The following is a 26,648-nucleotide window of genomic DNA, read 5'->3' as shown; positions in this document are numbered from 1 at the left end:
TAAATCTATACTTTCGTATATTAATTTTATGTGAGTAAATTAAGTAATTATATAGATATATATATAAAATGAAAAAAATTGCACTTAAAGTGATAGAATCTGAAAAGGCTCTCTTGGTTGGAATGTTAGAGATAGCAGATGAAGGTCATTTGGTAGGATGTGCCATCCCCAGCTTGAAAAAAGAATCAAGTGGCTTAGATTTCAAGACTAGCCACCTGAAATGTAATGACTTTCAAAACAAAAGACAATGTAGAGTTTCAGAACTGTAACTTTATTCAAATATACTAACGACAACAATAAGAGTATTGTATTAATTGTGATATTCAGTATTAACTGTTATAATGTAAAGTTTAAATTGATCTTTTGTTTAACCCATCTTTTTCATGTAGAGGATCAGGTCAAGTACACGGTTGGAATAGCCCACCTCATTATCGTACCTGAGAAAAAAAAAAAAAATATTTAAATTAGGGATAACTGACAAGTCATCAAAAGCCTACTGTCACTCTAATATATAAATTTGTTACTCCACATGCTTTCTAGAAGTATTTTAAAAATACTTGGTATATCAAGCATAGAAATTTTTTTTAATTACTTTTTAATCCGATATTTTGAGTAGTCCTTTGAAAAAAGAAGAAAAAATTAAAATAACGTTGAGAAAACTAGACATTTATTTGAAATGTGCAGCGTCCATCTTGCAACGTGCAAGTTAATTCACACAAAATCCGACTGGCAAAGAAAATAGTTCTTTTCTAAACACATGCACACATTACTGTTACTATATGAACAGGAACTTAATACTAGCAAAAACTAAGAGGAGTGGTTATAGAACAGAAAAGATCTTTCCATTCCATGAGATAAAAAAAAAAAAAATTTATATATATATATATATATATATATATATATTAAAAAAAAACCCTTAACTATGACAAGGTTAAGTATAGAATAGAAGACTTACCAGGAAATAAGCTTGACAAAGTTGTCAGAAAGGCTAATGCCAGCCTTAGCATCAAAGATGCTGCTGTGGGTGTCTCCAATAAAGTCAGTGGAGACAACAGCATCTTCAGTGTAGCCCAAGAAGCCTTTCATTGAATTTTCAGAGGCCGTCTTTACAACTTCCTTGATCTTTTCATAACTGGCCTATATATAAAAGAAGAAAACATTTTAGGACTAGTTGGTATGCAATATCCTTTTCTATGAACTGAAAACACTGGAATTTCATAGAATCACAAACCTTTTAAAACAAGGTTTTATTTTTTACTTACGCCATTCTTAAGACGGCAAGTGACATCAACAACGGAGACATTAGGAGTTGGTACTCGGAAAGCCATTCCAGTCATTTTACTAAAGAGAGAAACAAATAATACATTAGTTTAGTTAGATGTAATTGTTAATACATTAAAATAAAGGTAGAAAGTTTTAATGAGTTCAGTTAGTTCTATGTAATGCAAGAAAAGCACTTTGCCTTGTGCAAGTGCAAAACAAAAATAGAACAATCAAAATACAATAACTTATTTAAAAATGCCAGCATCCAACAAATGTACTAAAAGGCTGGTTGTCATCATTTTCATGAGCTAAAGACAAAAAATTTATACCGACACTAATTTTAAGAATCCTAAAAACAATGACAGGCATGTATTGGAATAGAAAGTTGTGGTACAGGCCATGATTATGTATTAATGCTCACGTGTAACTGACACATGAAAAGACTGGGTTGCAAGGGCACTTTTTCGGTATCTCTTATAAATCTACTTCCAGACAAAGCATGAAGTCATTTTAAGTAGCTTAAAAAAAAAAAAAAAAAAAAAAAATTAAAATAACTACTAGCTACTGGAAAGCTAGCCAACAAGTCTAATATGGATAGATTCAGAAAACAGCAATTCTTCCCACTGTAAGAAACATCGCTTATATAATAGGATTATAAAGGACAAATTATGGGAAGTAGGGTTGATTAAGCTCCCTAAAGTAGGCTCATGAACCACTGTCTGCCCTCTTCAGCTGCAAAAAGACATGTCAGTTTCTGTAAATGCCCTCAGAAAGATAGAATAAGTTTCAATTGTTTGGGAAAATGAGAAACATTTCAGAGTGTTTTTTTTTTTTTTTTTTTGTTAAAGGAAAACCTACTTATGGTTCACAAACTACTCTAGGATAAGAATTGTTAAGTTTGGCAGGTAGATAGTGAAACAAGATTAGTAATGATGTTTGTAGCTGTTCAGACAAAGAGGAGAGCTCAAGAATTTTACATTGGACTTGAAAACAGCAATGTTATAGTCAGCCAAGAAGCAGCCCATTCTGACAGTTCTAAGAAATAAATTTTTCTCACGACTAAAAAAATGTAAACATTACAGGCAATTGGGAACCAGCTCAGAGGAAGCCAGTATAACCCGCCTTGGGTGAGAACCATACAAAAACATTCTGCTTGAGGCTGATCAAAATATAACATACTGGATCAACAACTGATCATAGTTTATACTGAAATCAGAAAAGGATTGAAATAAAATTGCTTTACCCATTCAGTTCAGGAATGACCTTGCCCACAGCTTTGGCAGCTCCAGTGGAACTGGGAATGATGTTCTGGGCAGATCCACGGCCACCTCTCCAGTCCTGGAAAATAAAAAGTCTTACTTAAACCAACCAGCATCCACAGCTGAATATTTCTCATTAAAAACAAATTTTATTAAAAATCTTAATTATTCTAACTTGTTTTAAGTTTCTATGAAGTTTTTGGTCTCTTTAATATATATATTTAAAAATCAGCATTTTACTAACACTAAATCTCAAAACACATTAGTAAAATTTTCTTATATTTGGTAGACATACACTAAACCCTAAACATAAATTAAACTAACCCCTTCTCAAAGGGCAAGAGGTAAAGTTTGGAAGGGTGTAGCTAGAACAGACAAGATTCACTAATCTCAACACAAAGCAAAACTCCTGGGATTAAAAGGTAGAGACCCTATATTCACCTGCCAGTTAATAATGGCTGCCAAAACCCTAAAATAGAAGATTAATTTTAGCTTGCATGTTTATTTTAAGAGATTGCGATTTGAAAGAACCAGATTGAAAAGTCAATGTATTGAATATTAGGTATAAAATCTGGATAGAAAAAATTAGCTTAATTTTTGTTTTGCAGTATTATTTCTAAAAAACTGCAAGTTTATTTGAAAAGAGTGATGTTAAAAATGTCTACCCACCTTGCTTGATGGTCCATCAACAACTTTTTGTGTTGCAGTGTAAGAGTGCACAGTGGTCATGAGAGCTTCTTCGATTCCAAATTCATCGTTGATAACTTTGGCAAGTGGTGCCAGGCAGTTAGTGGTGCAAGACGCATTGCTGGGGGAGAAAAAAATATATTAGAAGAAACCCAGCTTGTTTAACAGACGAAAAATGAAAAAACAGATACAAAAACAGAATTAAAATAGACAGATATGTTTTGAAAGAAAGCAGTTAAAATCTAGGTTTACCTGACAACGTTAAGATCACTTGTATATTTTTCATGATTGACCCCCATCACAAACATGGGAGCATCTTTGGATGGAGCAGAAATGACAACTTTCTTGGCTCCACCTTTCAAATGTACCTGTGAAGAAAGAACAAATTTAGAACATTTCAGTGATTGAAACGTTAAATTCAAAAGTTTTTCCTAATTCAGGTTTGTAATATACTAGCAATACTACAAGCACCAATATTATGAGCCGATAGAATTGAACCAGTTACAGTAAATTAGGGGAAAACAGTCTGATGAAGACAGAGCTAAGCAAAAAGGAGCAGGTGACAGTCATCTGCAAAGAGGTCACCACCTGGAATTAAAGTACTAGCTTGCCAAAATCAACGAGGTGGTTGACACAGTCATAAAAAGTGCAACATGGGGAAGGACACCATAGAGCACGCCATCTATGATGGTCCCTGCATCCACTACCCTCCAACTGAACTACCACCTTTGGCCACCCTCTTAGTAGACTGTCCTTGCCTTGGTCATTTGAGAGAAGTGAATCTCTACACCTTATCTTCCTGATGTACCCAATCCAACTAAACAACTAATCCCAACAGCCTTGTTGCTCAACAATAGTAACAAGCTGCTATTAGCAGCATTTTAAATCATCGCTTGACTTCTAAGCTAATCTCCAATTGTGCAACCATTTAAATGGTTACCCCAAACTGCAACCATTTAAATGGTTGCAGTTTGGGGTAATCAGGTTAGCTTTCATGCAAGCATGGTACCTAATCCAGAGTTCATAAAAAAGTTGGTTGGTTGTTTTACGGCATATCAACCCTTTTCAGGTTATTTAATGCTAAATTCAGTGATTTTGAAGAAAAAAATTTTCAATAGAGTATATTTGTTGTTTTTTCAAGTCGATTTCTATTTAACCCATAGTTGGGATCCTAACAAGTACTACCACTCCGGGTCAGAGTGGACCTGGGAGCAATGGCAATTAAAGGGTGGCTCCACACTCCCCAAAGCCAAACACCATCGGATATAGTTTAAGGTTATATCCAGAGCCCTTCATAAAAGAGCGCCAACTACTCTTCTCCCCTTTTTTCAGTCGGTAAATGACACCACTATCCAACTCCTCCATGTCACTTCCTTCAACTGCCCAACTTTTCTTGGAATACAAACCCCAAACCCATTTGGCCCTGGCTTCAATAAAAAAAAACAAAAAAAAAAACAAGGCGCCAGCTGCACACTTGAGCTTCTATCATTGTAATACACACATGCACAAACTTGCATAAACTCTGCCTGCCTTTAAACAACTAGTATACACGTACTGACTACTAAGAACATTCTTATACTGAACTTTCAAACAATTTTCCTAGTCCAGACTTCTGGACATTCTCCACTGCTACTTACTCCTTTCTCTACAATTATTATCACATGTTTAATAAAAATGGCCAATAAAAGATATCTTCTATTATATAAAGGGCAAATGTCTGTGTATATCTGCTACAAACTTTTGTCATGCACATCTAATAGGCATGAACATAATATAGTTAGAAAGATTGATCTATCAGACACATAATATCGCAAAGTTAGAAAAAAAATTGTCTATTATTTCATGTAGAAATGTTGTTTTGTTTGGGGGGAGGGGTCAGGTAAAAAACGTTGGTTTTGATGCCGTTTGTAAATCGTGCATGCATGAACGGTTGTTTTGTTATTTAAAAAAAATAAATAAATTTGCAGTGTCATAACATCTGTCATGGTCCCATCAATAACGTGTTCGCTTACGAACTTAAGTTATGCGAGTTCACGCCCAGCATGTAGCATTTAAAAAAAAATCCCCCACCCCCTTACAAAATTTTGCTTTCGGTTTAGCTTCTGGCTGATGGCACCCAAGTCCTATTTTATTTTTTTATTTAACCATATTTTACAACCGGGCAACGCCCCCCCCCTCCCCATCACTAGTTATAAATATATCCTTTTTCTACAATACCAGTCCCTACTTGTATCACCACAACAATTTCAGTTTTTCATGTGGAGAAAATCCAACTTCCCAGAATGTGGCACCGGGTTGAGACAAGAATTAAAATTGCCTCACTTTAGAAATATTGTGCTACCGACTGAGAATATACATTTAATTTGCAAAACATGTACATTTTAATGTTAGGCCATAGGAGTGGTCAGTGATTATTCTCTATCCTGATGATGCCAACCTATCTCACAAGACAATAGTGTTCTGCATCTAGTCTGATGCACTGCAGTGTCTGATACAGTGGCTACACAGTCAAAGTTAAAGTCCAGAAACCTGGGTAGGTGATAAGGAGATTTAGGTTTGTCCAATTACAAGAGTCCCCCTCTTGGCATTGCAAAGTCTGACAATAGGAAACGAATACGGTCACAGCCAGCAATATTGCAGTGCTTCGTCTGCCTACCAGGATTCCAAATCAGATTTTTGTTGGGTTTACTCCTTTATCCTTTGCCAGGGCATCCAGAAGTGGAGCTATTTGCCTATAGCTGGTGAAAATAATGGAGATCCTCATCTAAGTTATGGTTGTGTCAAAAGAAAAGTGAAATCCTTAAATGATGATTCTTAAGACTGATGAAAGAAAAGTGAATTTTGTAACAGAAAATATTTCCAATTTTGATGAAAATATCTATCCTACACCTTACCAAATTCAGTAGTAGGGACCTATCAGGAGATAAGTATATATACACACACACAAAAAAAAAAAAAACAAAAACAAAAAAAAAACTTACAGATGCAGCGTCCAGGGTTGTAAAAACACCAGTACTTTCAACAACATATTCAGCACCACTTGTTCCCCATGGGATGTTGGCCGGATCTCTCCTTTAAATATATGAATGTTTAAAAGGTTTAGTCAAATTAAGACTAATTTGATTTATTGAACAATCAGGAATAATTCGAGACATGAATTTGGAACAACTGCAGACTTAAAAACAAATATGGATATTTTTTTTAATGCTAGCATTATAGCTTTAACTTTAATGGTTGACTATAATCAAGAGTGATCTAAAAACTTTTTATCATTAGCTATGACCTTATAATGCTAAGCGTTTAGGAAGGGAGTCTCAAGTATCAGTCTTGAAGTCTTTAGTAAAAATCTACCAAAGATAGAACCCTGGTCATCCTGACCCATTGCCGAACATTTTGCATCATGCCAAACAGGCTGAGAAGCTGAATTTAATGACTTAATGGAAATCAAACAAAAATATACTTGTGTATTATGTTTTATATTGTCAGATAAAGTTTCTATCTTATTTGACTTAGCAAGAATTTTTCTTTACTTTTAGAAAAGCTTTTGCTAATAACATGCGTGCCAGTTTTTAATTTCAACATTTACCATTTGTTTGTTTTGCTGCCATTCAGACATGTTCTAAAGTGACTACTTACTCTTGGAAAACAGAAACAGAATTGCCGTTGACAACCAAATGATTACCCTCTTTGCACACACTACCCTTGAATTTACCATGAGTGCTGTCATATTTCAGCATGTAAACCTGAAATATTAATGTCTCAAATTTAAAATGTTATCAAGGTAAAAAAAAAAAAAAAAAAAATAGAATAAAATAAATAAAAAGATACTTTGAAATCAAAGTAAATTTATATGTAAGAAAGCTACGATAAAATTTTGGTCTCACCATGTAATCAATATCAATGAAAGGATCGTTGATGGCCACAATTTGAACATCTTTTTCCATGGCAGCCCTTAACACAATACGCCCAATACGGCCAAATCTGAAAAATAATGCAACAAAAAAGATATTGTAAAAACATGACAAAATATTCTTAAAAAGATACATGATTCAATCAAACTTTTCATACACGAAAAAAGACATATGCTGAAATATCCCATAATCTTCATTCTTGTAATAGGAGTTTACAATGCTAGTGTTTAGTTACTGGGCCAGTTGTGATGTTTCTAGATCTAATGTTATCTCTTCTCAAAATCATTCTCTTTTTATAGCCCCCCCCCCATCTGTGACATTGCATGCAGTTACATACATGCATTCGCATTATGTTACAAAGGGATCATGATACAATGTTGTGAAAGGAAGAAAGTGGGGGAGGGGCATTGATAAGGTACTGAGGTTGTATGAATAAATAAAGGAAAAGCATAGTTTTCAAATTTATTTTTGAAACCAACAGAATCTATTGGTCAGTGTATGACAGCTGCTTTTCTTTTCCTTCTAGCAGAAAACAGTTTACACAAACTGCACACATCAAAGCATGTACACTTCAACTTAAGGAGGGCTCCATGGACAAATTTATCTTTAGTTGACCTTTGACAACTAAATATTCTTGTTTACAAGCCAAATAGAAAAGTTACTAGCCAAACCGTGATTTTTGGAATATGACATCTTCGTTCTGTGATGATTATGTACATAATTAAGTTTTTTCCGTATTCTTTTAATAAGTATAATTCTAAATATACAACACATTTTATGTTGATACTTGATACATTCTAATTTCTTCAGATTTTTTTTTTTTTTTTTTAAAACAGCCTTCATAAAAAAAAAAAGTATATTGTTCTATTAAACTTATTGTTTAAATAATTTAACTTTTTTTTTAATAAAACAAAGTTGAAAATATATTTTTCACTCGGTGAGCTTTGGAAAATTGTCAGTGAAAGAAACAGTCACCAAAAGATAAGTTTCATTATTTCTAGTCGCCACTTTGAAAAATCGCTTGCAATGTAGAGTCCTGTTAAGTGTAGTTAATTTTTTTCTTTTTCTTTTTCTTTAAATATTACAAAAGTTTTTTTTTTTTTGGAAGGGGGGGGGGTATTAAAATTTTCATAGGTGATGTCACCTTAAACTTGCATGGAAGCATTTTTTTTTTTTTTTAAACTAACAGAGTGACCCGACCTTGCTCAGGACTGAATGATGAAGGTTTCACACTCCCATATTTTTTATGCACATAAAAATCGGTGAAATATCCCATTTTTTAACTGAATCGATTGATTGCCTGGAAGCTTCACATGCCTATCACAGTGACTAAATTCGCAATATATTGTAATTTACATTGCACTCTAGCAAACCTACTGTTGATTTTATACATTATATATAATCGCTTGCATTAGTTTAACATGCAAAAGTCAAGTATCATGCTTAAATTGTGCTCTACACAGAAACATTCATTTTGAACATGCCCTGATATATCAAAGAACCTACTGCTGATTTTATAGGTTATACCCTTTCAGCTTGTGTGGTAATAAAACTTCTCAAATGCACTTGATGTTAGGCTGTGTAAGATGTTAACTTTGGTCAAAATCGCCTGTTCCTTTTACTGGATATATTCATTAATACTTATCGAAGACATTCCAACAAAACCTATCTAAGAACACTACCAGCCACAAAGCATCTTCATGTGAAATTTCATAAAAATCGATCCAGACGTTTTCCAGTCCATAAGGAACAAACTCGGACAAAGTTCCTTGTACATACTAAGTAGAGATTATAGTAGAAAAAGTTGAAAATAAATGTGACAATTTAGGTTGTTTGTGACTAAGAATAAAAATAGTTAATTCAATAATTAAAAATTACAAATGTAGTTAACATACCCATTGATTCCTACTTTTACAGACATGGTTTTCTGAAAAGGAAAAAAGAAAAAAACAGTTAAATCTCAAAACAATAACATTTTAATTGAAGAAATTCAATATAAAATGAATCTGATCTCTAAAATACAATCATTTAACCATGTTTAATTGAAAAATAAATTTAAGATGCTTATGAGTCTGTAAGATGCTGCTTGCATCACATTTTTCTTTTATTAACAGCTCAACCAGTAAGTCAACCCTGGTTGAAAACAACAACCCAAGGAATTGACACTATATAGCTAAATGGCAGGTTTATAAGTTAGTCAAAAATCTATTGTTGGCATTGAATCTGAACAGTTTAAGGTGATGTGTGCAGAACTGGAGACTTAGTTGATTTGGTCACTTTGAAAGAATGGATGAAAATGCTTGAAACAGTCAAGTGACACCAAGAAAAATATAAAAGGATATAAGGATTAATTTGAAAAAAAAAAAAAAAAAAAAAACGACCTGATCAAAGATCGGTTAGAAATTAATTTCTAAAAGTCATCCAACACATGTGCGAGCATATAAAATAACAAAAATAAAACCCAATAGATTTTGAAGTAAAAGCAAGCAAAAAGAGATGACTTTTGGAAATGGAATTTTAGTTCCACAAATAGTTTCAATGAGAAATTCATTTCAATGTAAAACAATTCACAATGAAATGCAGAGATTAAACAAAGAACCCAGAGAAATTACTTACGACCTTCAAACGAAACAATATACAATCATTTTTAGAAATATGCTAATGAGTTTATATAAAGTTAGGTATGTGTATAGATTCACATATTTCTATGTACAGACGTCATTCTTAAATAAAGCAAGTATTATAAATTTGGGAACACAGCAGTTTCTAAGTGTAATGAGTATTATTAGCTATATTTAGCTTTAATTTATGCAAAGAGGGCGAGAAGTGGATAGAAGTCCTTCAAGAAAAAAATCAAATAACTGATTCTTATGAAATTTTAATAGGTATTAGATAAATTATTTCAAAATTCATTTTTCTTGAAGCAATTTAAAGTGGTTTTGGAGGCATAATGAGGACAAACTTCCATGTAAAAAAAAAAAAAAAAAAAAAAAAAAAAATTAATATTTCAGATTTACATTAAATTTAATCCATAGTCATTAAACATCACGTAAACAAGATTTTCTAAATCTCAATTTAAGATTGAAATTTTAGATATTTTTCTAGAATGTAACGGATTTTGATCAAAATTGGAATAAGAATTATAGGCATAAGATTTAGTATTATATTTTGAATTTAATCTTCAGAAGGGGACATAGTCAACATCGATTAAGCAAGGTTCCTTGAATTTTAATTTCTTAACCTTAAACCTTAATTCATTTTATGTATCCTGTTCTAATATATAATCCTTTATGAGTTTGTATGTGGCTATGTATTTTTAAACCAACATAAAATATGCTGCGTACAATTGAAAGATATACATTTGAATATCTGTCAAATTCAGATAACTTTTTAGTCTATAATTAATGTTTCCCGTTATTTGTAATTTTAGTGTTATTTTCCTCTATATTTTCAATAGTTTCAATATTAATAGTAATAAAAGTAATAAAATATGAAAAACAATTACAAAAACTTAATATGCTCATTAATAATTACTAAGGGAGATGATGTAAATGAAACTAATGTTTAGTAAGCTAGAAAGATATACTGTCGTAAGAGTTCACAGAGGAGGGGGGGTGATCTGACAGATTATATACATACATACATTACACAAACATACAAACCTAAGAAAAATTCCACTAGGGCCGTCAACGAAGTAGTTTTGCCATTACTGAACCTCAACAATAAGGAATGCAAAAATTAAAACTTACTTTGCCAAAATTCTACGCAAACGTGTGCTTGCACAAGTCGATGGCAATCAGCAGTGAATTTGTTAGAGATTGGCATCGTGTTAAATAAGGCAAAACAAGATAACAAAAGTGGAAAAATAAAGACTTTAGACTCCAGTGAGTTGAAAGAAAGAATTGTTTCAAAGACAAAAGAAATATTGTAAAGGTAGACATTATAAAACAATGGCCAAGAACCTTTTGTTTGGCTTAAGTAAACTGACCATTCAGCCTATACTTTAGGACAATGGGTCAATTTGTAGTCAAAGTACAAATGTCAAGAAATGACATTGACCTTTAAAGAAAGGTTGTCACCTACAAACGAAGGTCAAATTATATATTAAAAACACTTGTGAATACAAAACGAACAGTTAGAAACTGCGGGCTTCATAAATGTGAGACCTAATTAGACTGACAGCAGATGGCAGACATGACTGCAAATTGTAGTGTGAAAAAGGTTTATATAAAAACCATTTGCAAAATGTGTCCATATTAAATGTCTGATGGGAGGAAAAGGAAGCTGCTAAAATGAAATAATTTCTGAAGTTGGTTACTAAAATTAAGACATTAAATGATGGTAAGGAATAACATTTTTTCAAACAAACTTATTCTCTATTGAAAAAAATTTCAGTACTTTAAATAGATATCACAAACCAATCAGTTTAATTCATGAACACTAGTAAATATAGTAAAATTTCCTTTAATATCAACTTTTAACAACTTATTTAATTTTTTAGGTTATTTTGATCAGATTTGCATGTTAGCAAAATATTTTTTCTCTTTATAAATAATTATTTCCCATGTATCAATTTTTTTCCTTTTAATTTTTCCAGGTTACATCAAGTTTCAATGAGGAGTGACGTTTGTATAGGAAAAAGGTTCATACAGATTTTAATGTCCATTTTAGAAGACTTCAGCGATAGGTGTGTCAGAAACTTTGTAAAAAATATTAATTTTACCTCCCTGTCTTTCCAAGCTTATAACTACTCGAAAAATGTAATTCAAACCCTAATATTTCTTCAATTAAAGGAGCAAGGTCCAAGGTTTAATTTTAAAAAAATAAATAAAAAAACGTGGTTTTTTTAAAAAAGGTTTTAAACTTCAGACTTTACAGGTAAATTTCCAGAAAACTTCTTTTTTTTTTGTTTTAAATTAGAATATATTATTTATTGATCTTTTATTTTCAATTTGTGATATATAAAACTTTGGCACATAAATTAATTATTTACTTTTTAATAGACATTTCAAAATAGGGGGGGGGCATAAATTTAAAAAAAAAAAAAAATTATGTCTAAATTATATTCGGTTTATTCGAAAGAGCATAAAATTTCACATTGACCCTGAAAATATCGTAAAAATAGAATCAATAGAAAAATTTGGATAGATTTTTAAAGTTAAAAAACTGAAAAATACTGAACTCATAAAATTTAATTAATTTCATTACTGTTTCTTAAAAAATAAAAAAAAATATTTCTATTACTTTTCATACAACTTTAATAGTTTATTTTGGAAGTATAATCCATAAAAATAAACAACCCACTTTTAAAAGAGAAATTACGAGTTTTTTATATTTTATTCAGTTTCATGTTAGGAGTGCCAAAAATTCATACAAAAATTCTGATACACCTACTTTAGCGATTTAAGGCCTTTTTCAGACAAAAGTATAAAAAAAAAAGTTGATATATAAAGAACAATATAATAAAGCAAAAAAAAATAATATTGTACCTATTTACTATGCCTCCCATGGGACAGAGTTAGACACCAGGGTCGTTTTTTAACGTGGAGAAAAGGTACAAAAATAAAAATTGTCTCAGTCATGAAGGATTTCTCCACCGAAAGAGAACAAGAAATAGAAGTGCAGCATCTAAAGAACAGATACTACACTTTGATCTAATATTGTAATCAACATTTTAAAAATATTTAAACTATTTCGATTTTGAATTCCACTTCAGCTCCATCCAAAAGTATATGGATAACAGTGATTTTGTGATAAAAGGGGTAGAACTTGTATCAACAATAGTGGAAATTGTGATGCCATTTCAGAAGAATATTTAGAATTTAATTTTTTTAATATTCCAATGAATTTTTACTGAATATAAATACAATTTTCAAACCCTTTTTAAAAGATATTTCCTATATTTTCAAGGCTTTCTCAAGATAATAGAAATAAGGCCTTTTCAAACTTGTGCAGACTCTGGGATATGTTTCTTTAATGTAACACACAGTATTGTGTTTCGTATAACAATCCCATCTAAAAAAAAAAAAAAAAAAAGAAAAAAAAAAAAGGCCACTGATCAATAAGGTGGAATTAATTGAGGGTTTGAAATTAAAAAAGGAAAAAGTGAGTGAGAACTTTAATAAATCAAATCTTTGCTCCAATATAAAGTTTTGTTTTTAGCAGTTTTTACACTTCAAATCAGCTGGGGGGGGGGGGCCTTGGCATCAAAGGCAACAGTGCCCAGATCATTATTGAAATGACCTCTCCCCCTACTGACTACAGTATGTACTTGTCCTGTGCAGTTCTAGGTGAACCCTAAAGAATGCAGACAAGTTACTCAGACATTTTTTTTCAGGCCATAGTGTTCCTTTAGAGTGCTGACTTTTCAATCACACAACACTTGTGGGAAGGAGATAAATCAACATTATCAATAAAGGGTTTCTTTTTATTGAGAAACTAAAAATATTAAAGATATTAAAGTGAAACTTACTTTTAGTATCATTTTTGTATACTTGTTTTAAGAAATGTGATTTTTAACCCTATATATTTAGGCAAACTTTATCTTGTTAGGAAATCGATTGAACATAATATGATAAATTATATTGTAGACACGTTTTACCGGAAGTGAAGGTCAACTGATCGGATTTGCGTGTGAGTCACGTGATCAGGTTAGCTGGAGTCAGTGAGTTTGGGTTTGGACGTAGAGAAGAACAGACGGCTTAACAGGTCGTTCAATCCCCTTCACTTGGGGGACGCTGATGTGTGTGAAAATAAAGACTTTGGAAGAACCATGCAAGCAAAGACATTCACTTTCCATTCTTCTGCGATCGACACCTGGAAGGTGAATAAAAACTATATAAAACCAATTCATCGTCTTGGAGTGAATGAATATTCGTCCAAAACAGGTTTCCAGTCTCCCCTCCAAGAACAAGATGAATTCCAGGTGGACAGGATCAACGGCGCATGAAGATAAGGTATGTCCAAAATACATGTACCGCACACACAACTGCATATGGACAATTAGATATGGATATATCACAAATAGACAGCAACATTCAGACAATCACACAAACAATCCCCTTTTATGATACCAACAATACAACAATCTCAATTATTGTTTCCAATCAACTTTCATTTACTACAAGATAACATTGCATCTGCAAAAAATTCTCACTTATTCAAAGCCTGAATTTTTAGTTATACACACTAAAAATTGGCTTTTGGACAGAAGATGGCAAATTTTCTCATTTCTAATAAACTTTGAACTGCTATAATTCAGTAGCTAGATGAGCTAACAAAATAAATCTGATACAATTGTTTTATTTACATTTATTTATTTATTTATTTTTTAAAGAAATGATTTATGATATGTACTTTTCTTACAATCTCCAATTTAATTTTGTAATTTCATTAATTTTTTTTTTTTTTTTTTTAAATAGTCCAATCTTTACAAACAAAGTGTATATATACAAATATCGATCCCATGTCATAAAAGCTAGCAAGTAAAAAAAATTGCTGAGAAAACCATGTCAACTATTTAGGGTGAAGAGAGAAAGTAACAATTCAGAGCTCTACCCTTGCCTGAAATTAATACAGAAAGTAATCTTTCACAAGATTTTTCCCTTTTATCAATTAATGTTTTTTAAACACATGTAAAGTCCTTTTCATATCCAATGTCAACAAATATGTCAAGCCATATATAATAGTAAAACTTGGTTCATTCGTTTTCAATCTCATTATAGTAGTCTTCATTTCTTGAGTGGTTTTTAACCTTGATAAGTAGCGACTAATTCAAAAAATTTTCATATTTTCCAAAAATTATTTGGGAACTTAGCAAAGAAGGCAACAAGTGAAAAAGGATCAAAAATTCAAATATATAAATAAACTAGCCTGGGTGCCTGGCGTTGCCCGGGCGTTCGGTGGAGGTGTGTGTTGAGCAAAGAAAAAAAAAGTGGTAGTAGGCAGGCAGGCTTGAACCCATACCGCAAAGGAGGAAAAGAACATAAAACGTGACGTCTTTGCCATTGCACCCATCGCCAAACCAGAAGTGGCGAAGGTTTAAATTAAAGTCAGTCAATCGAAAAGAGAAGAGGACTTTTAAAAATATCGGCAAAAAAGCAACCCCTCTTATAGAAAAGTGCTCAGTTGAAGGTGAAGGAATTAATGTTTTTAGCCAATTTTTCAATATTGGTCATCCAAAGGGTCGAGTTCCAAAATGATACCAATCGTGAAAATCTGTTACCTCTGTCAAAAATTTTAGGCAGACATACAAACATTTAAACAGACAGGTGAGATTTATATTATAGATGTTGCTAAAAAATTTCTCTACCTACCAGGATAAGGGTTGTTTTAACGTATTTTAAAACTTTTATTCAGTTTGAAAAACAAGTAATGCCGAGTTGGTAAGTTAAACCGACATGTCTCCAGAGTATCATTAATGGCTAAAATTTGTAAAATAACTGATAGATATCTACCCAATAAGTGTCAGTGCGACAGTAAATTTCTATCAATATTTTGTTTTATTTTCATGATTTAAGTGATTATAAAGACTTCAGTTAAACGTCTGGATGTCGGCCATTTTGTTGTTGTTCTAACTTAATGGAGATTTGGTATATATCTGAAGCCAAAATTATGGATTTTTTTTTTTTTTTTTTTTTTTTTTAAATATGGATTGACAGGTTTACTATTCAGATTTTGAATTCATTTTGGATGTTATTTTCACATTTTGGACAATGTAATGTCTGACTGTTTAACTCTGTACGAAATCATTTAATTCATATGGGTAGCTGGTTCTGGTTTTGTCAGTCATTAGTTGGCAAAAAGTCTTAATTTGTAATTGTATTATCGCCTGCATTGGGAATTGAACTGTTGGTCACTTAGAACTTAAGCACATATGGCATAATGGATATAAGTGACATCCACCCCCAGCCACCATGTTATTTAAAAATATGTAAATAAATAGATCTTTGAAATATATTATCTATTCATATAAAATAGTCATTAAAAAAATTAAAATAAATATTAGAAAGCCATACAATGCAAATTTTAAAATATCTTACTAATTCTGCAGTTTACAAACATTAATCTTTAGATAAGATTTTCAATTTTTACGGTATCATTAAATTGTTAGGTGAAAGTACAGAACAGTTTAAGTCACCCCTCCCCATGCTAGTATTAGGTTTCTAAGTGTTATATTCAGAAACTGCAGAAGTACTTAATGTAAATTTTTAGACATATTACAATGAAGCCCCACTTATCAAGTCCTATGAGTCACTCAAGGATAAGGATTAAAGGGTGGACAGTGGCGACCAGTACAACAGCATAGTAATTGTTAGTTATGAAAATTGGGTATAATTTGATTACTTAAAGGGGATAGCTCAAAAGAACTTATATACATTGGACTTTAAGACATCAGCCAGAAAGGAGCCTAGCAGAACAGTTCCAAAGGTGAGCAGCCCTAGGAAAGAAGCATTGTTGATGGAATCCGTTTAGATTTAAGCACAGTTAAAAAAGTGGGGGGAAATTGGTGATAGTGGTTGTAGCTAGTAGAGTGTTGTCTGAAAGTTTACAAGGAAGACTACACACACATTTGTAGAAACTAATTAACCAATCCTTATGAATTTTGGAACAGTTGCTAGACATAAGGGCGAGTTTTAAGAAAAGGTCGGTTATAAAAAAAAAATTTTTAAATTGGAAACCATTTGTGAAAATTTGGATACATGATTTTTGCAGATTTTTCATCATTCAAATTCTAGTTTCTTTGTAGTATTTTAAGGGTTTTAAAGAGAACATATGGACACAATCTCCTATTCCAGATGTCATTGGAAGCAAATTAAGCAAAATTCCCTGAATTAAATTTTAGACATGATCTAGAATCAAATTCTGTAATTGGTTTGAATCAAAATTGAAATTAGTGCTGGCATAAGGTTTATCATTATATCTTTATTTTAATCTTCGTAAAGGGACATAAGTGATGCAAAACTATTGTGTATAAAGAATTTTACAATACAAGGACAGGTATTCTTAGTGTATTTCTATAAAAGGAAGAATTGGTAAAGTGAAAGTTTCTTTTATTAGTCATAAAAAAAAAAAAAAAAATGAATACAAACGGTTTCCTGTCATTAATATATCAAGTGTTAACATCCTACCTACTATTTCATTAGTGTTTAAAATGGAGGATAGTTCTTGAGTCAGTAAATATAAAGCAGTTAAGGTAGCAGAGTCGGTTGGAAAAACAGGCGAGGAAGTGACAAGAACTTGAGAATAAAGACCTGGGAAGAGATTAAGTCAATTTCTAAAACCGTCCAACACAAAACAGTTGCTAAAATGAATGATGAATAGGTTATAAGTCTGTGCAAAAGGATATAGTTTTCTCATTAAATCCTGGACAACATAAACTTTACTTGGTCGTCAGATACATTATTAATGTGCATAAGATAGACAGTGAAAATTTTGTTTACTCCCATTCACCCCAGACAAGGCATATAGCCACTTGGATGTAAAGGGCTACTATTTGGAACTATGTGTAGGGGTGATAAGCGAGACGTTTGTTTACATTACATTTAAATGTCTGCATATCAGTACAGTCAGGGAAGCAGGTAACAGGAAAGGAATTCCAAAGTCTAGCTTCCTGAGAGAAGAAACTATCACAAGGTTTTCTGGCATTTAGAGACCTTTAAAGATGAATGTGTGATTGTTGCTAAGCAGGTTTGTCAGGGGTATATACATCAGAGGACACATGCGATGAATCAATCCTTAAGACTGCCAAGTTGGGAGACTCATATTGCAAGCTGTCAGAAAACAGATCCCTGACCAAGAAAAATAAGATGCTAAAATGGATGAGGATGCGAATCAAGAACAGTAGATTCAAGGTAAGTGAAAGACTAGAAATTTTCATATGAAATTCGTTTTCTTGCTACTCAGAAAGCAAGATTTGAAAATCAAGATATTTTAGTTTTCTGCAAGATTACAAGTTTTTGATAAAAATTATAGTGATGCAGAATTTGTTAGATTTTTAATACATTTCACAAGCTGTACACACAAGATTAATTTTCTAGTTTAAATTAACAAAAATATAAATTGAAGTGTCTTTTCACCTTTAGAAAATTAAAAAATAGCTTTTACAATTAAGTATTGAAAACCACTTATTTTGAGTGACCTTGGCCGTTTCAACATGAAAAAAATGTAGTAGCTGTTCTGATGGAGTGCCCTCTTTTGTCCTTAGTGATGGAAATCCTTTTAAAACAGAGGCAATTTTAATTTTTGTCCCAATCCAGAGAGCCCCCACCCCGCTTTTTTTTTTTTTTTTTTTTTAATTTTTTTCCTCCCATATTAATAGACCAGTGTCTAACTATTCTCATTGGGAAGGCAAATAAATAGGGATTCTTGGTATTTTCAGGTTCCAAAGTAGCCCCAATTTCTTAGACATTTTTATGAGAATTTGACACTTGCTCAACTAGCAGCAAAACCTCACCCTTTCACTGAAGAATGGTCTAGATGCTGGAGAATTTCTTTCTCCAACTTGTTTTTGGATACTCGTAATATGCAGAAATTTGAACGAACCTCTTGCTACCCAACTTCCCACCAGGTTGCCCCCTATAAATTTGACCTATCAAATTATCTCTACAATTTAGTGTCAAAATTCCTTGTGGGTGAACAAAATTTGGAAAAGTGGTTATTTGGAACCTTAAAATACAAAAGGTTTAACTTCTACTTTTAAATTTAGGAATAGGGAACAGTTTCACAAATTTCACATGATCCCATTTCTGGTCCAGGCCAGCATTTTAGAACCATTAACATTTTTTTGTTGTTATAGGAAAGTGTTTTTAGGCAATTGTGTGTAGTTTTACAACCTTGCCCCTCTGATTTAGGATTAGTGGTATAAAAAATAAAAAAATAAAAAAAAATAAATAAAGTTCATTTTACATTATATATATATATATATATATATATATATATATATATATATGTATGGATTTTTTTTTTCAGGGTGTTAACATGTAATCCCTCAAGTAGAATCTCTTGAGGGGGGGGGTCAGTGGAGAGTATTAATCTACAAATTTATCAAATTTTTTGGTTAATATTTAGAATTCAACCTAATTAAAAGCTACAGAAAATTCTTTGATGGATGTATCCATCACAAAACGGAAATGTCATTCTAAAAAATTAAGTTATAAAGAAAATCGGTACTTGTACAGTTTAATTAAGACATTAAAAAATGGAAATATCGGAAAAAAAAAAAATCACTTAATTTCATCAAGTAGTTCGTTTTTTTTTGTTTTTGTTTTTTTACAGCGAAAAAATAATTTGTTATGATACCGAGCAAAAGGTTCGATTTTTAGGAAGAAAAGCTATTATTAAAGATGGGGAGGGAGTGTCGGCGCTTTAACTGGAGTTATCTCCGTGGCATGCTCCATAAATTCCATAATGGCTGACTTCAACATACTCTTATAAAAACGTTTTTCTGCTGTAAAAAAAAAAAAAAAAAAAAAAAACTACTTGAGTGAAATTTTTTGTCAGATCTTCAGTCCAAAACGGATATGTACAATTTAAACTTTTGATATTTTCAATTTTTTTAATATCTTGATTAAACTGTACAAGTACCAGAAAATCATTTTTAAATGATTTAATACGATTAATGTGAAATCTAACATTGCAAGGTTGATCTTGAAAGTTTGAACTATTGAATTATCTGCCCTCTTTTTGGAAAGTGGCGATGATGCACGACTTTTTGCTTACCCATAAAATTTGATTTTCTTAATTAAAAATAAAACTATGTGATTTTTGGAATATGACATTCATTCCATGACTGGTATGTACACCATAAAAATTTGTGTATTTTTTAATTAGGTTGTATTCTTAATCAGAACAGAATTTTTGTTAAGATAAAAGATGCAGTTAAAACTACTGTAGAAGAGTAGAAAGAAATTCCTTTGAATTGCCTTTAAAAAAGTTGAATCTCGATGTAATTCTTAAATACAAAAATTAAAATATTGTTTCAATTATGTGAAATGTTTGAACTGTAATATTCAGTCATTAGAATAGATTCTAAACAAAAGTCAAGAAATTTATGCACCGGTTAAGCTTGATAGAGATTACCAAAAAGATCAGGTAATGGTCAGTTAGAAATAAAAATTAGTTTAATTCACATAAAAAAAGAGGAAAGAAAAAAAGTAAAAACTGTTTCACAAATGTTATTTGTAGACCAAAAATAAGTTGAAATGACTCCTGTGAATAATATATGTATGAGGTAACAGCAGTTGGAAGCTAAAACAATCTATTTGCAGATAAGACGATCACCAGGATTCTGGCACATTGTCATACGAGAGGGGAGAACCATCAACTATACCCACTCTCAGCAATATTTAATTTAGAAATCAAATTATAAATCCAATATTTTACCAGCAAAGAAAAGAAAAAATAACATTAAGAGGAAATAAATAGCTAATCTCCAAGAATCAATAGTTCAAAAGTCTATTAAAAAAACTATCAAATAGAATCGAAACAGAATTGCTTTAAAAGTATGCTCTTTTGTACAATAGGGACACAATAACCAGAACACAGTCTCAGCTAGAAATTATCTTCCAGTTATTTCATGCCAAAAGCAGTTTGTCAGAGTCTAGTCCATTGCTGAGGTAGCTTGTACTGTTGGGCGAAGTAACGGCCCTGTTCAGGTTTAGGAAGTTCACCATCCCAGGCTTTACATTAAACCATTTGAGCTTTATTGCTAATCGCCTGAGGCGTCCCTACTGAAAAATGCTGACAGCGTTGGTCAAAAAAAATTTTTATCAGGAGTATTTTTCCTCTAGAGCGCTGGTTTTCCAAACTGGATCAAATCTTCCCATCGTAGGAAGAAAGATAAATTTCTAATAGGCAGTTTAAAGGCTTCAAAATTACTTTCAAATGGTCATAATTTCGATTCCATTATTAAGAGATTCAAGACTGGTAGAGTTTATCATAACTTTCTGAAATTCGAAGATAATTTTGAAGCATTTAAAGTACAAACGTATTCAGTTGAGAACCTAAATATAAGGTTAGGGGATTTAAGATAAGGAATGTTTATCATTAGAACCAGTATTCTCATTAACGACCTTCACGTGCGTCTGGAATCTGTACGGAGTAACAAATAAAGTGCTTAGTAATCATCAGTTCTAAGTGACGATCTTCCGGAAATTGAAGATTCAATCTTCAATAGAGACGCGATACCAATATAGTTAAAGATTACTTCAGACTTCTACCCCATCATAGCTTACAATTAAAGGAATCCACCCCAGTGAATTAAATAAGGACAGCTTTGTTAACTATCCTGTATTTTGCTTTCACCTAAATTTAAAAAGGTACAGTAAACATGAAATTTAACTTAAAAATAGCACTAGTACCAATAATTTCTTTAGCAAGCGTCCAAAATAGGTTTCAATTATTTTAATTAAACATGCTAATTTAATTAATATATATAAAAAAAAAGCAATCATACTTTATTTTTTCTAAATTGATGCTTATCTGCATTCATGAACTCTGAAATAGTGAATATATAATAGACATTTTAATTTAAAAAAAAATAAAAACTAAGACCCTATTCTGAACAATTGTTTTTATTTTTTAATTTTTTTTTTTTTTTTTTTTTTTTCAAATTATTCCTTAGGTTTGATATCTTTTAATTCGCAAAATGAAATGTTAATAAAATATAGCCATTCAAAGGTCACGGTCGACACCAAACTGAACACTCGACCTTGAATGGAGTCATGTTCAAGTTATGACCTTGACATTGATTTTTTCTTCTTCATTGATAAAAGGGACAAATGACGTCAGTTGATCAAAATAGTCTCCCTTCCAACTTTTTGAAAAGACAAGTAATCCGACAAAGTCACTCTAAATATATACAACCACAAAGGAAATTAAAATTCAAGGTACTTGTATGAAATCGGTACTCAGAGGATTTCACTTTGGTAGAAAATCCGAAAATGGTCAAAGCAGTGTTAGTGTACGTTTAGAAAGCATTTTTTTAGGAGAATAAAATAATTTAACCATAACCAAGCATGCTTAGTGCCCTCTACCATTTTATATTTTTCACACCTTTCAAATCGTAAATTGCTTCGACGATTTCCAGGATGGACCGAATTCTTCGTGAAAGTACCCGGTACCGATATCTCGCTATGGCGTCATTTTCAAATTCAATTTCTGTTGCTATGATAGGATGACGTGTCTGAAAATTCAGGATTTTCCTTTAAACACAAGTCGAACATAAATTTCTAGTCCAGAAAAGGTAAAAATAAAAAAAATAAAGGATAATTGTTCAATTATGCTCCTTAAAAACGAGCAACCTGAATTTTTGACAAGTAGCAAAGAAGCTAGATTTGTCTTTAGTCTCAAGAGATTTAATAAACCCTTGTATGGGTGCTTACGCGAAAAATCAATTATGAAGCAGAGGTTGCACAAACCACACCCCTCCTGAATCGACATTGCTAGATTCCAGTAATAAAAATAAGTCCCGAACGCCTGGAATGCAGAGATAAGTAGAGAGCTCTCAACATACAACACCAGATATTCACAAATAGCCATCCTTTTTAGTACTAACCAGACTCAAAGCTTAACTTTTGTAATCTAACAGGAAATATATTGGGAGAAGGGAGGGCTATAAACAAGTTGAACGGGTTGTAACGTCAAGGTCTACGCGTGATAAATTATCCTAATTTCATACCATCGAAGTCCGTACTCAGCGTTATTCTAGCATCCATCATTATCGTCCTGTCGGAATGGACTATAGTTCAACTTGGTTGTAAGTGGTGGTGTGGTGTGTACCCGTAAGACATTACCTCCTGAATGTATAATTACCGATTGCCTGAGGCGCACCTATTGAGGAATACGAAGGGGTCTGTTCAGAGTTCGGATATTTTTGTACAGAGTTAAAATCGCCATTGTGGAGTAAATAATTTATGGTCTACGTGTGATTATTATATTTCTATATTTAGAAAGTTTACATAGAGTTAGATGTATCCCAACCCCTCGGATGCACGGGACACCTCCCTCGATTTAGAAGTAGATAACAAAAAAAAAAAAAACGGAATCATAAGTTTAATTGTAAAACATTGGCGGTCGAAAGAAGTTTTAGGCTTTTTTTTTTTTTTTTAAGAAGTACGTTAATATTAAAAGTTCAAAATTAAAAAAAAAAAAAAATCTATTTATTCAGATTTTCACCATTATTTTATATCTTTCCACTAACGGTTTTACTTGCTAACAGCAATTAATACATAATATCTTTAAAATCAGAAAATTCCACGCACTCCCCATTTAGTAAAAAAACATGACGTATTAAACAATGGCCGTTGGTGAAATATTGCGACTACATAAAAATTGAAAAGATACATTGATATTAGTTTAATAGATAAAATAAAATATAAAAATTCTATGACGTTAAAAATGGTTACGAAAAGTAAAATTGAAAGTAAATCATGGCCATAAAAAGGCAAAATAAAAAAAGTAGGCTTTCTTGGCCAATGTCAAGGTGGTTGCTTGAGTCGCCATTTAAACTCAAGGTCATTTCGAGGCCATCTTTGTTTCCTTTTTTTTTTTTTTTTTTTTTTTTAATGTTTTAGATTTTAAAGATTTGACAGATTTAAATATTTAGGAAATTTAAAATTTATAATATTACAGGAATAGCTTTTTTCTAAAAGTTAAAGAACTTTTTTTTTTTTAATTAAAAATTTTTAAGTTTAGGTTCGACGGTTATGACGTTGAATAAAACGGAACAAAAGAAAGGAAAGAAAAAGCGTTAATTTTACATTTTTATTAATTTTTTTAAAAATTTACAGGGTAGTCTTGCCTTAAAATTCAAGAATTTGAAGGTACAAATATAGAGTAGAACAAACAAAAAGGAAATAAGATGCGCTTTATATATAAAAGCGTATTTAAAAAAAAAAGGGCGTTTTTGTGTATATTTTAAGAATTACGTTTTTAAGGAATTGCAGACGAAATTTATTTTAAGTTATAAAATAACTAATTATTTAAACACTTATTACAATCTTTAAATATTCGGTTGGACAATCTGACTCGCAAGGATTAAATTTATACCCCTTAGGTAAATTGATCAACTAGAAAATGAAAGTTAGAATGAAATTTGACGCTATCTTCTGATCAATGTTTATTTTACGGCATATCAGCTAGAAAAGTCATTTTGCGTCAAATAAGGACTTCAAAATAATTTAAAAAAATAAAGTGGGAAAAAATATATAAGTTCCAGGAAAATAAAATAGCCAAATACATTATTTCTTTGAATTTAAGAATTCGTTTTAAGTTTAATATATAAAAATGAAAAGATTACAGGATCCCATCCGGAAAATTTGCGATGCCGCAATACGAAAAATAGTAGCAGTAAAAAAAAAATAAATAAATAAAAAAAATCCGGTGGCCATCAAGAATTGAGGTCAATTTTCCAAAAACATTAATTTCTAAATAACCAAAACAATTACTTTATAAATTAAATGCGAAATAAGATTAATATTTTCTCCAAAAGAAAAAACTTAAAATTAAAGCATTATAATAATATAATATAAGAATTAATCTTTAGCCAAATTCTGCTAATTCCGACTTTTTTCCTGATGAAATATTTTTAAAAATGTTGATAATCAAGTATAACTTATTAGCACTGAACGAGAGAGAATGTTTGTTTTTTTAACCATAAAAGGTTTTAAAGTTACTTATTATATCTATTAGCTATATACTTACGTTGTTAGTTGACGTAGTAATTTGAAGACGACGTCCAGTTCTTTCGCTTTTTTCCTGGGGACTGGGAAGCGAGAGTGCTCCGTTCGTCTATTAAATAAACTGAAACCACACGCGCACACCCACAAACACGTACGCAGTCACCCCCCTCTCACTCTCCCCGTTCTCTTGACCTCACCCCTCTAAATTAATGGCTAACAAGATTGGTTTACTAATGTATAGATTATATAATTTTTTTTATATAATAATTATATTTTTAAGAATTTTTTCTGAGAAAAAAATGGAGGCGTAATTAAATTAAAATAATATATCTTTTTTATTTTTATTTTACTGAGTTTTCCTGGAGAGGGGGCGGGGTACGAGTACAATAATATACCCGATGCGTTTTTTTTTATTTGTTTTGTTTTTTTTCCGGTTTTTTTTTTGTTTGTTTGTTTTTTTTATGAGGGAGCTCTACCACTTTTCGTGCGTATGTGTGCATGTGCTTCTCGTCTCTCCATAACTTGCACATTTTTTTTTGCATTTTATAATAGAATTTCATTAAATAGTTGTTTTACAAGTACTTTCACGAAATGTGCTTTCAAAAAATGACTCCATTTTTACCCTCTCGCGGTAAATACCACCGACCCACCCGGCTCGCAGCAAAATCATGCCCCTTCTCTGTAGAGGTCGACAGATGCTGCAGCATTTTCCACATTAATAGCTCCTTCTTTCGAACCGCTTGCCTTTGGAATTCCCTCCCTATTTTCTTGGTTATATCAACATGCCGCAAATTTAAATGTAATGTGTACAAACATCTTGCTTGGCACTGCTGTAATTTTAGCTGTAATAACTAGGGCTATAACAACTGAATATTCTTATCATTGTTTTGACTCTCGAGTATATATCCGACACAGTTACACACAGTTAATCAATCGAGAACCATATCACTCTATCTAAAAACATATAAGATATTAACTGATATATACTCGAGAATCAAAATGATGAAAAGAATATTTTCTTGTCATAGCCCTAGTAATAATTTTTTTCAATATACGACATAATCACATTAACACACCGGTTCTCGTTAGCTCACCAAAGTTAAGCGACGTTGAGCCTGACCAACACTAAAATGGGTGACTATTTGGTAATACCAGGTGCTGTATGCGTTTGGAGCCTGGAGAGGGATGGGTGTCGCCAGGCTATTCTTGTCCAAGACACGCGGCATGAAATAATACAGTGCCCTCATGACCCTGGAGGGTTAAGGGACTCATCCATCCAACCCTCTTCATTCAGGAATAGTTTGGTATTGTTTTGCTATTCATCATCTTTAAAATAACAGCAAGGCGATCATGTACCTTTTTTTTATATTGATAAATTTAACAATTATAAACAAATTCCTATAAATGTAACTTTGATTAAACTAATGCATAAAAAAATGGTATTTCTGGAATCTTGAATCAAAACTGCCAATATGGAAAGAAAAAATTAAATAAGATTATGGCATAAAACTTTTTAAAAATAGATAAAACTAACTAGCAAATTTGGCTTAATAAATTAAAACTATTAACTACCTTTTTAGTTTTTTGTTAATTAATGATAGTGCAAAAAATAATTCTCAATAAAATTCAATTTTGATATTTTTTTAAAAAAAATGTAATTTGTGATACAGTACAGAATCTCAGCTGAAATAAATTTAATGGGTTAGAATCTCCTATCAAATTTTTTTTTTCTTCTCAGCAATGACAATGAAGCGTAAGCAATTGACTGACTGGGAACAGTGCCTCCAGTAAAAGAACCAAAATGTTAGATCTTATTATCGGAATGGGCTTGGATAACCGTTAAATTT

At 31.7% G+C, this 26,648-nt stretch overlaps 2 protein-coding genes across 3 annotated transcripts in view; one reads left to right on the top strand and one right to left on the bottom strand.

Moving 5' to 3' along the window:
• Window positions 1-250: 250 nt before the first annotated feature.
• On the bottom strand, window positions 251-25,049 carry LOC145263712 (glyceraldehyde-3-phosphate dehydrogenase-like). Of its 2 annotated transcripts, none has more exons than XM_080120668.1 (11): window positions 24,824-25,049; window positions 9,016-9,047; window positions 7,094-7,190; window positions 6,846-6,952; window positions 6,191-6,281; window positions 3,462-3,577; window positions 3,192-3,330; window positions 2,507-2,601; window positions 1,263-1,341; window positions 956-1,137; window positions 251-437 (listed from the first exon to the last, which is right to left on the bottom strand). In XM_080120668.1, exons 2-11 carry the CDS (start codon window positions 9,039-9,041, stop codon window positions 368-370), a joined length of 1,002 nt encoding a protein of 333 aa, XP_079976794.1. In that variant the 5' UTR covers window positions 9,042-9,047; window positions 24,824-25,049; the 3' UTR covers window positions 251-367. The 2 variants fall into 2 exon arrangements, with proteins under 2 accessions (XP_079976794.1, XP_079976795.1); XM_080120669.1 differs by lacking the exon at window positions 24,824-25,049 and adding an exon at window positions 10,783-10,981.
• The window catches only part of LOC145263713 (large ribosomal subunit protein eL43), a 118,441-nt gene continuing 109,706 nt past the window's right edge, over window positions 17,914-26,648 (top strand). The window contains exon 1 of the mRNA XM_080120670.1: window positions 17,914-17,973. Within this exon, the coding sequence (XP_079976796.1) occupies window positions 17,929-17,973 (45 nt within the window). The 5' untranslated portion in view covers window positions 17,914-17,928. The remainder of the gene's footprint in view (window positions 17,974-26,648) is intronic.

The sequence above is a fragment of the Euprymna scolopes genome, chromosome 39, assembly GCF_053919585.1.
Source record: "Euprymna scolopes isolate OS-2025 chromosome 39, ASM5391958v1, whole genome shotgun sequence".
Taxonomy (NCBI): domain Eukaryota; kingdom Metazoa; phylum Mollusca; class Cephalopoda; order Sepiida; family Sepiolidae; genus Euprymna; species Euprymna scolopes.
Note: the sequence above shows the minus strand (reverse complement) of the source record. Positions and strands in the feature narration are given on the sequence as shown.

Coding starts and splice junctions, on each gene's coding strand:
- LOC145263712 (XM_080120668.1), bottom strand. CDS start 9,041: ATGTCTGTAAAAGTAGGAATCAATGG. Junction 1,342..2,506: donor GTCATTCCTGAACTGAATGG/GTAAAGCAATTT, acceptor TTCTCTCTTTAG/TAAAATGACTGGAATGGCTT. Junction 438..955: donor TTTGTCAAGCTTATTTCCTG/GTAAGTCTTCTA, acceptor TTTTTTTCTCAG/GTACGATAATGAGGTGGGCT.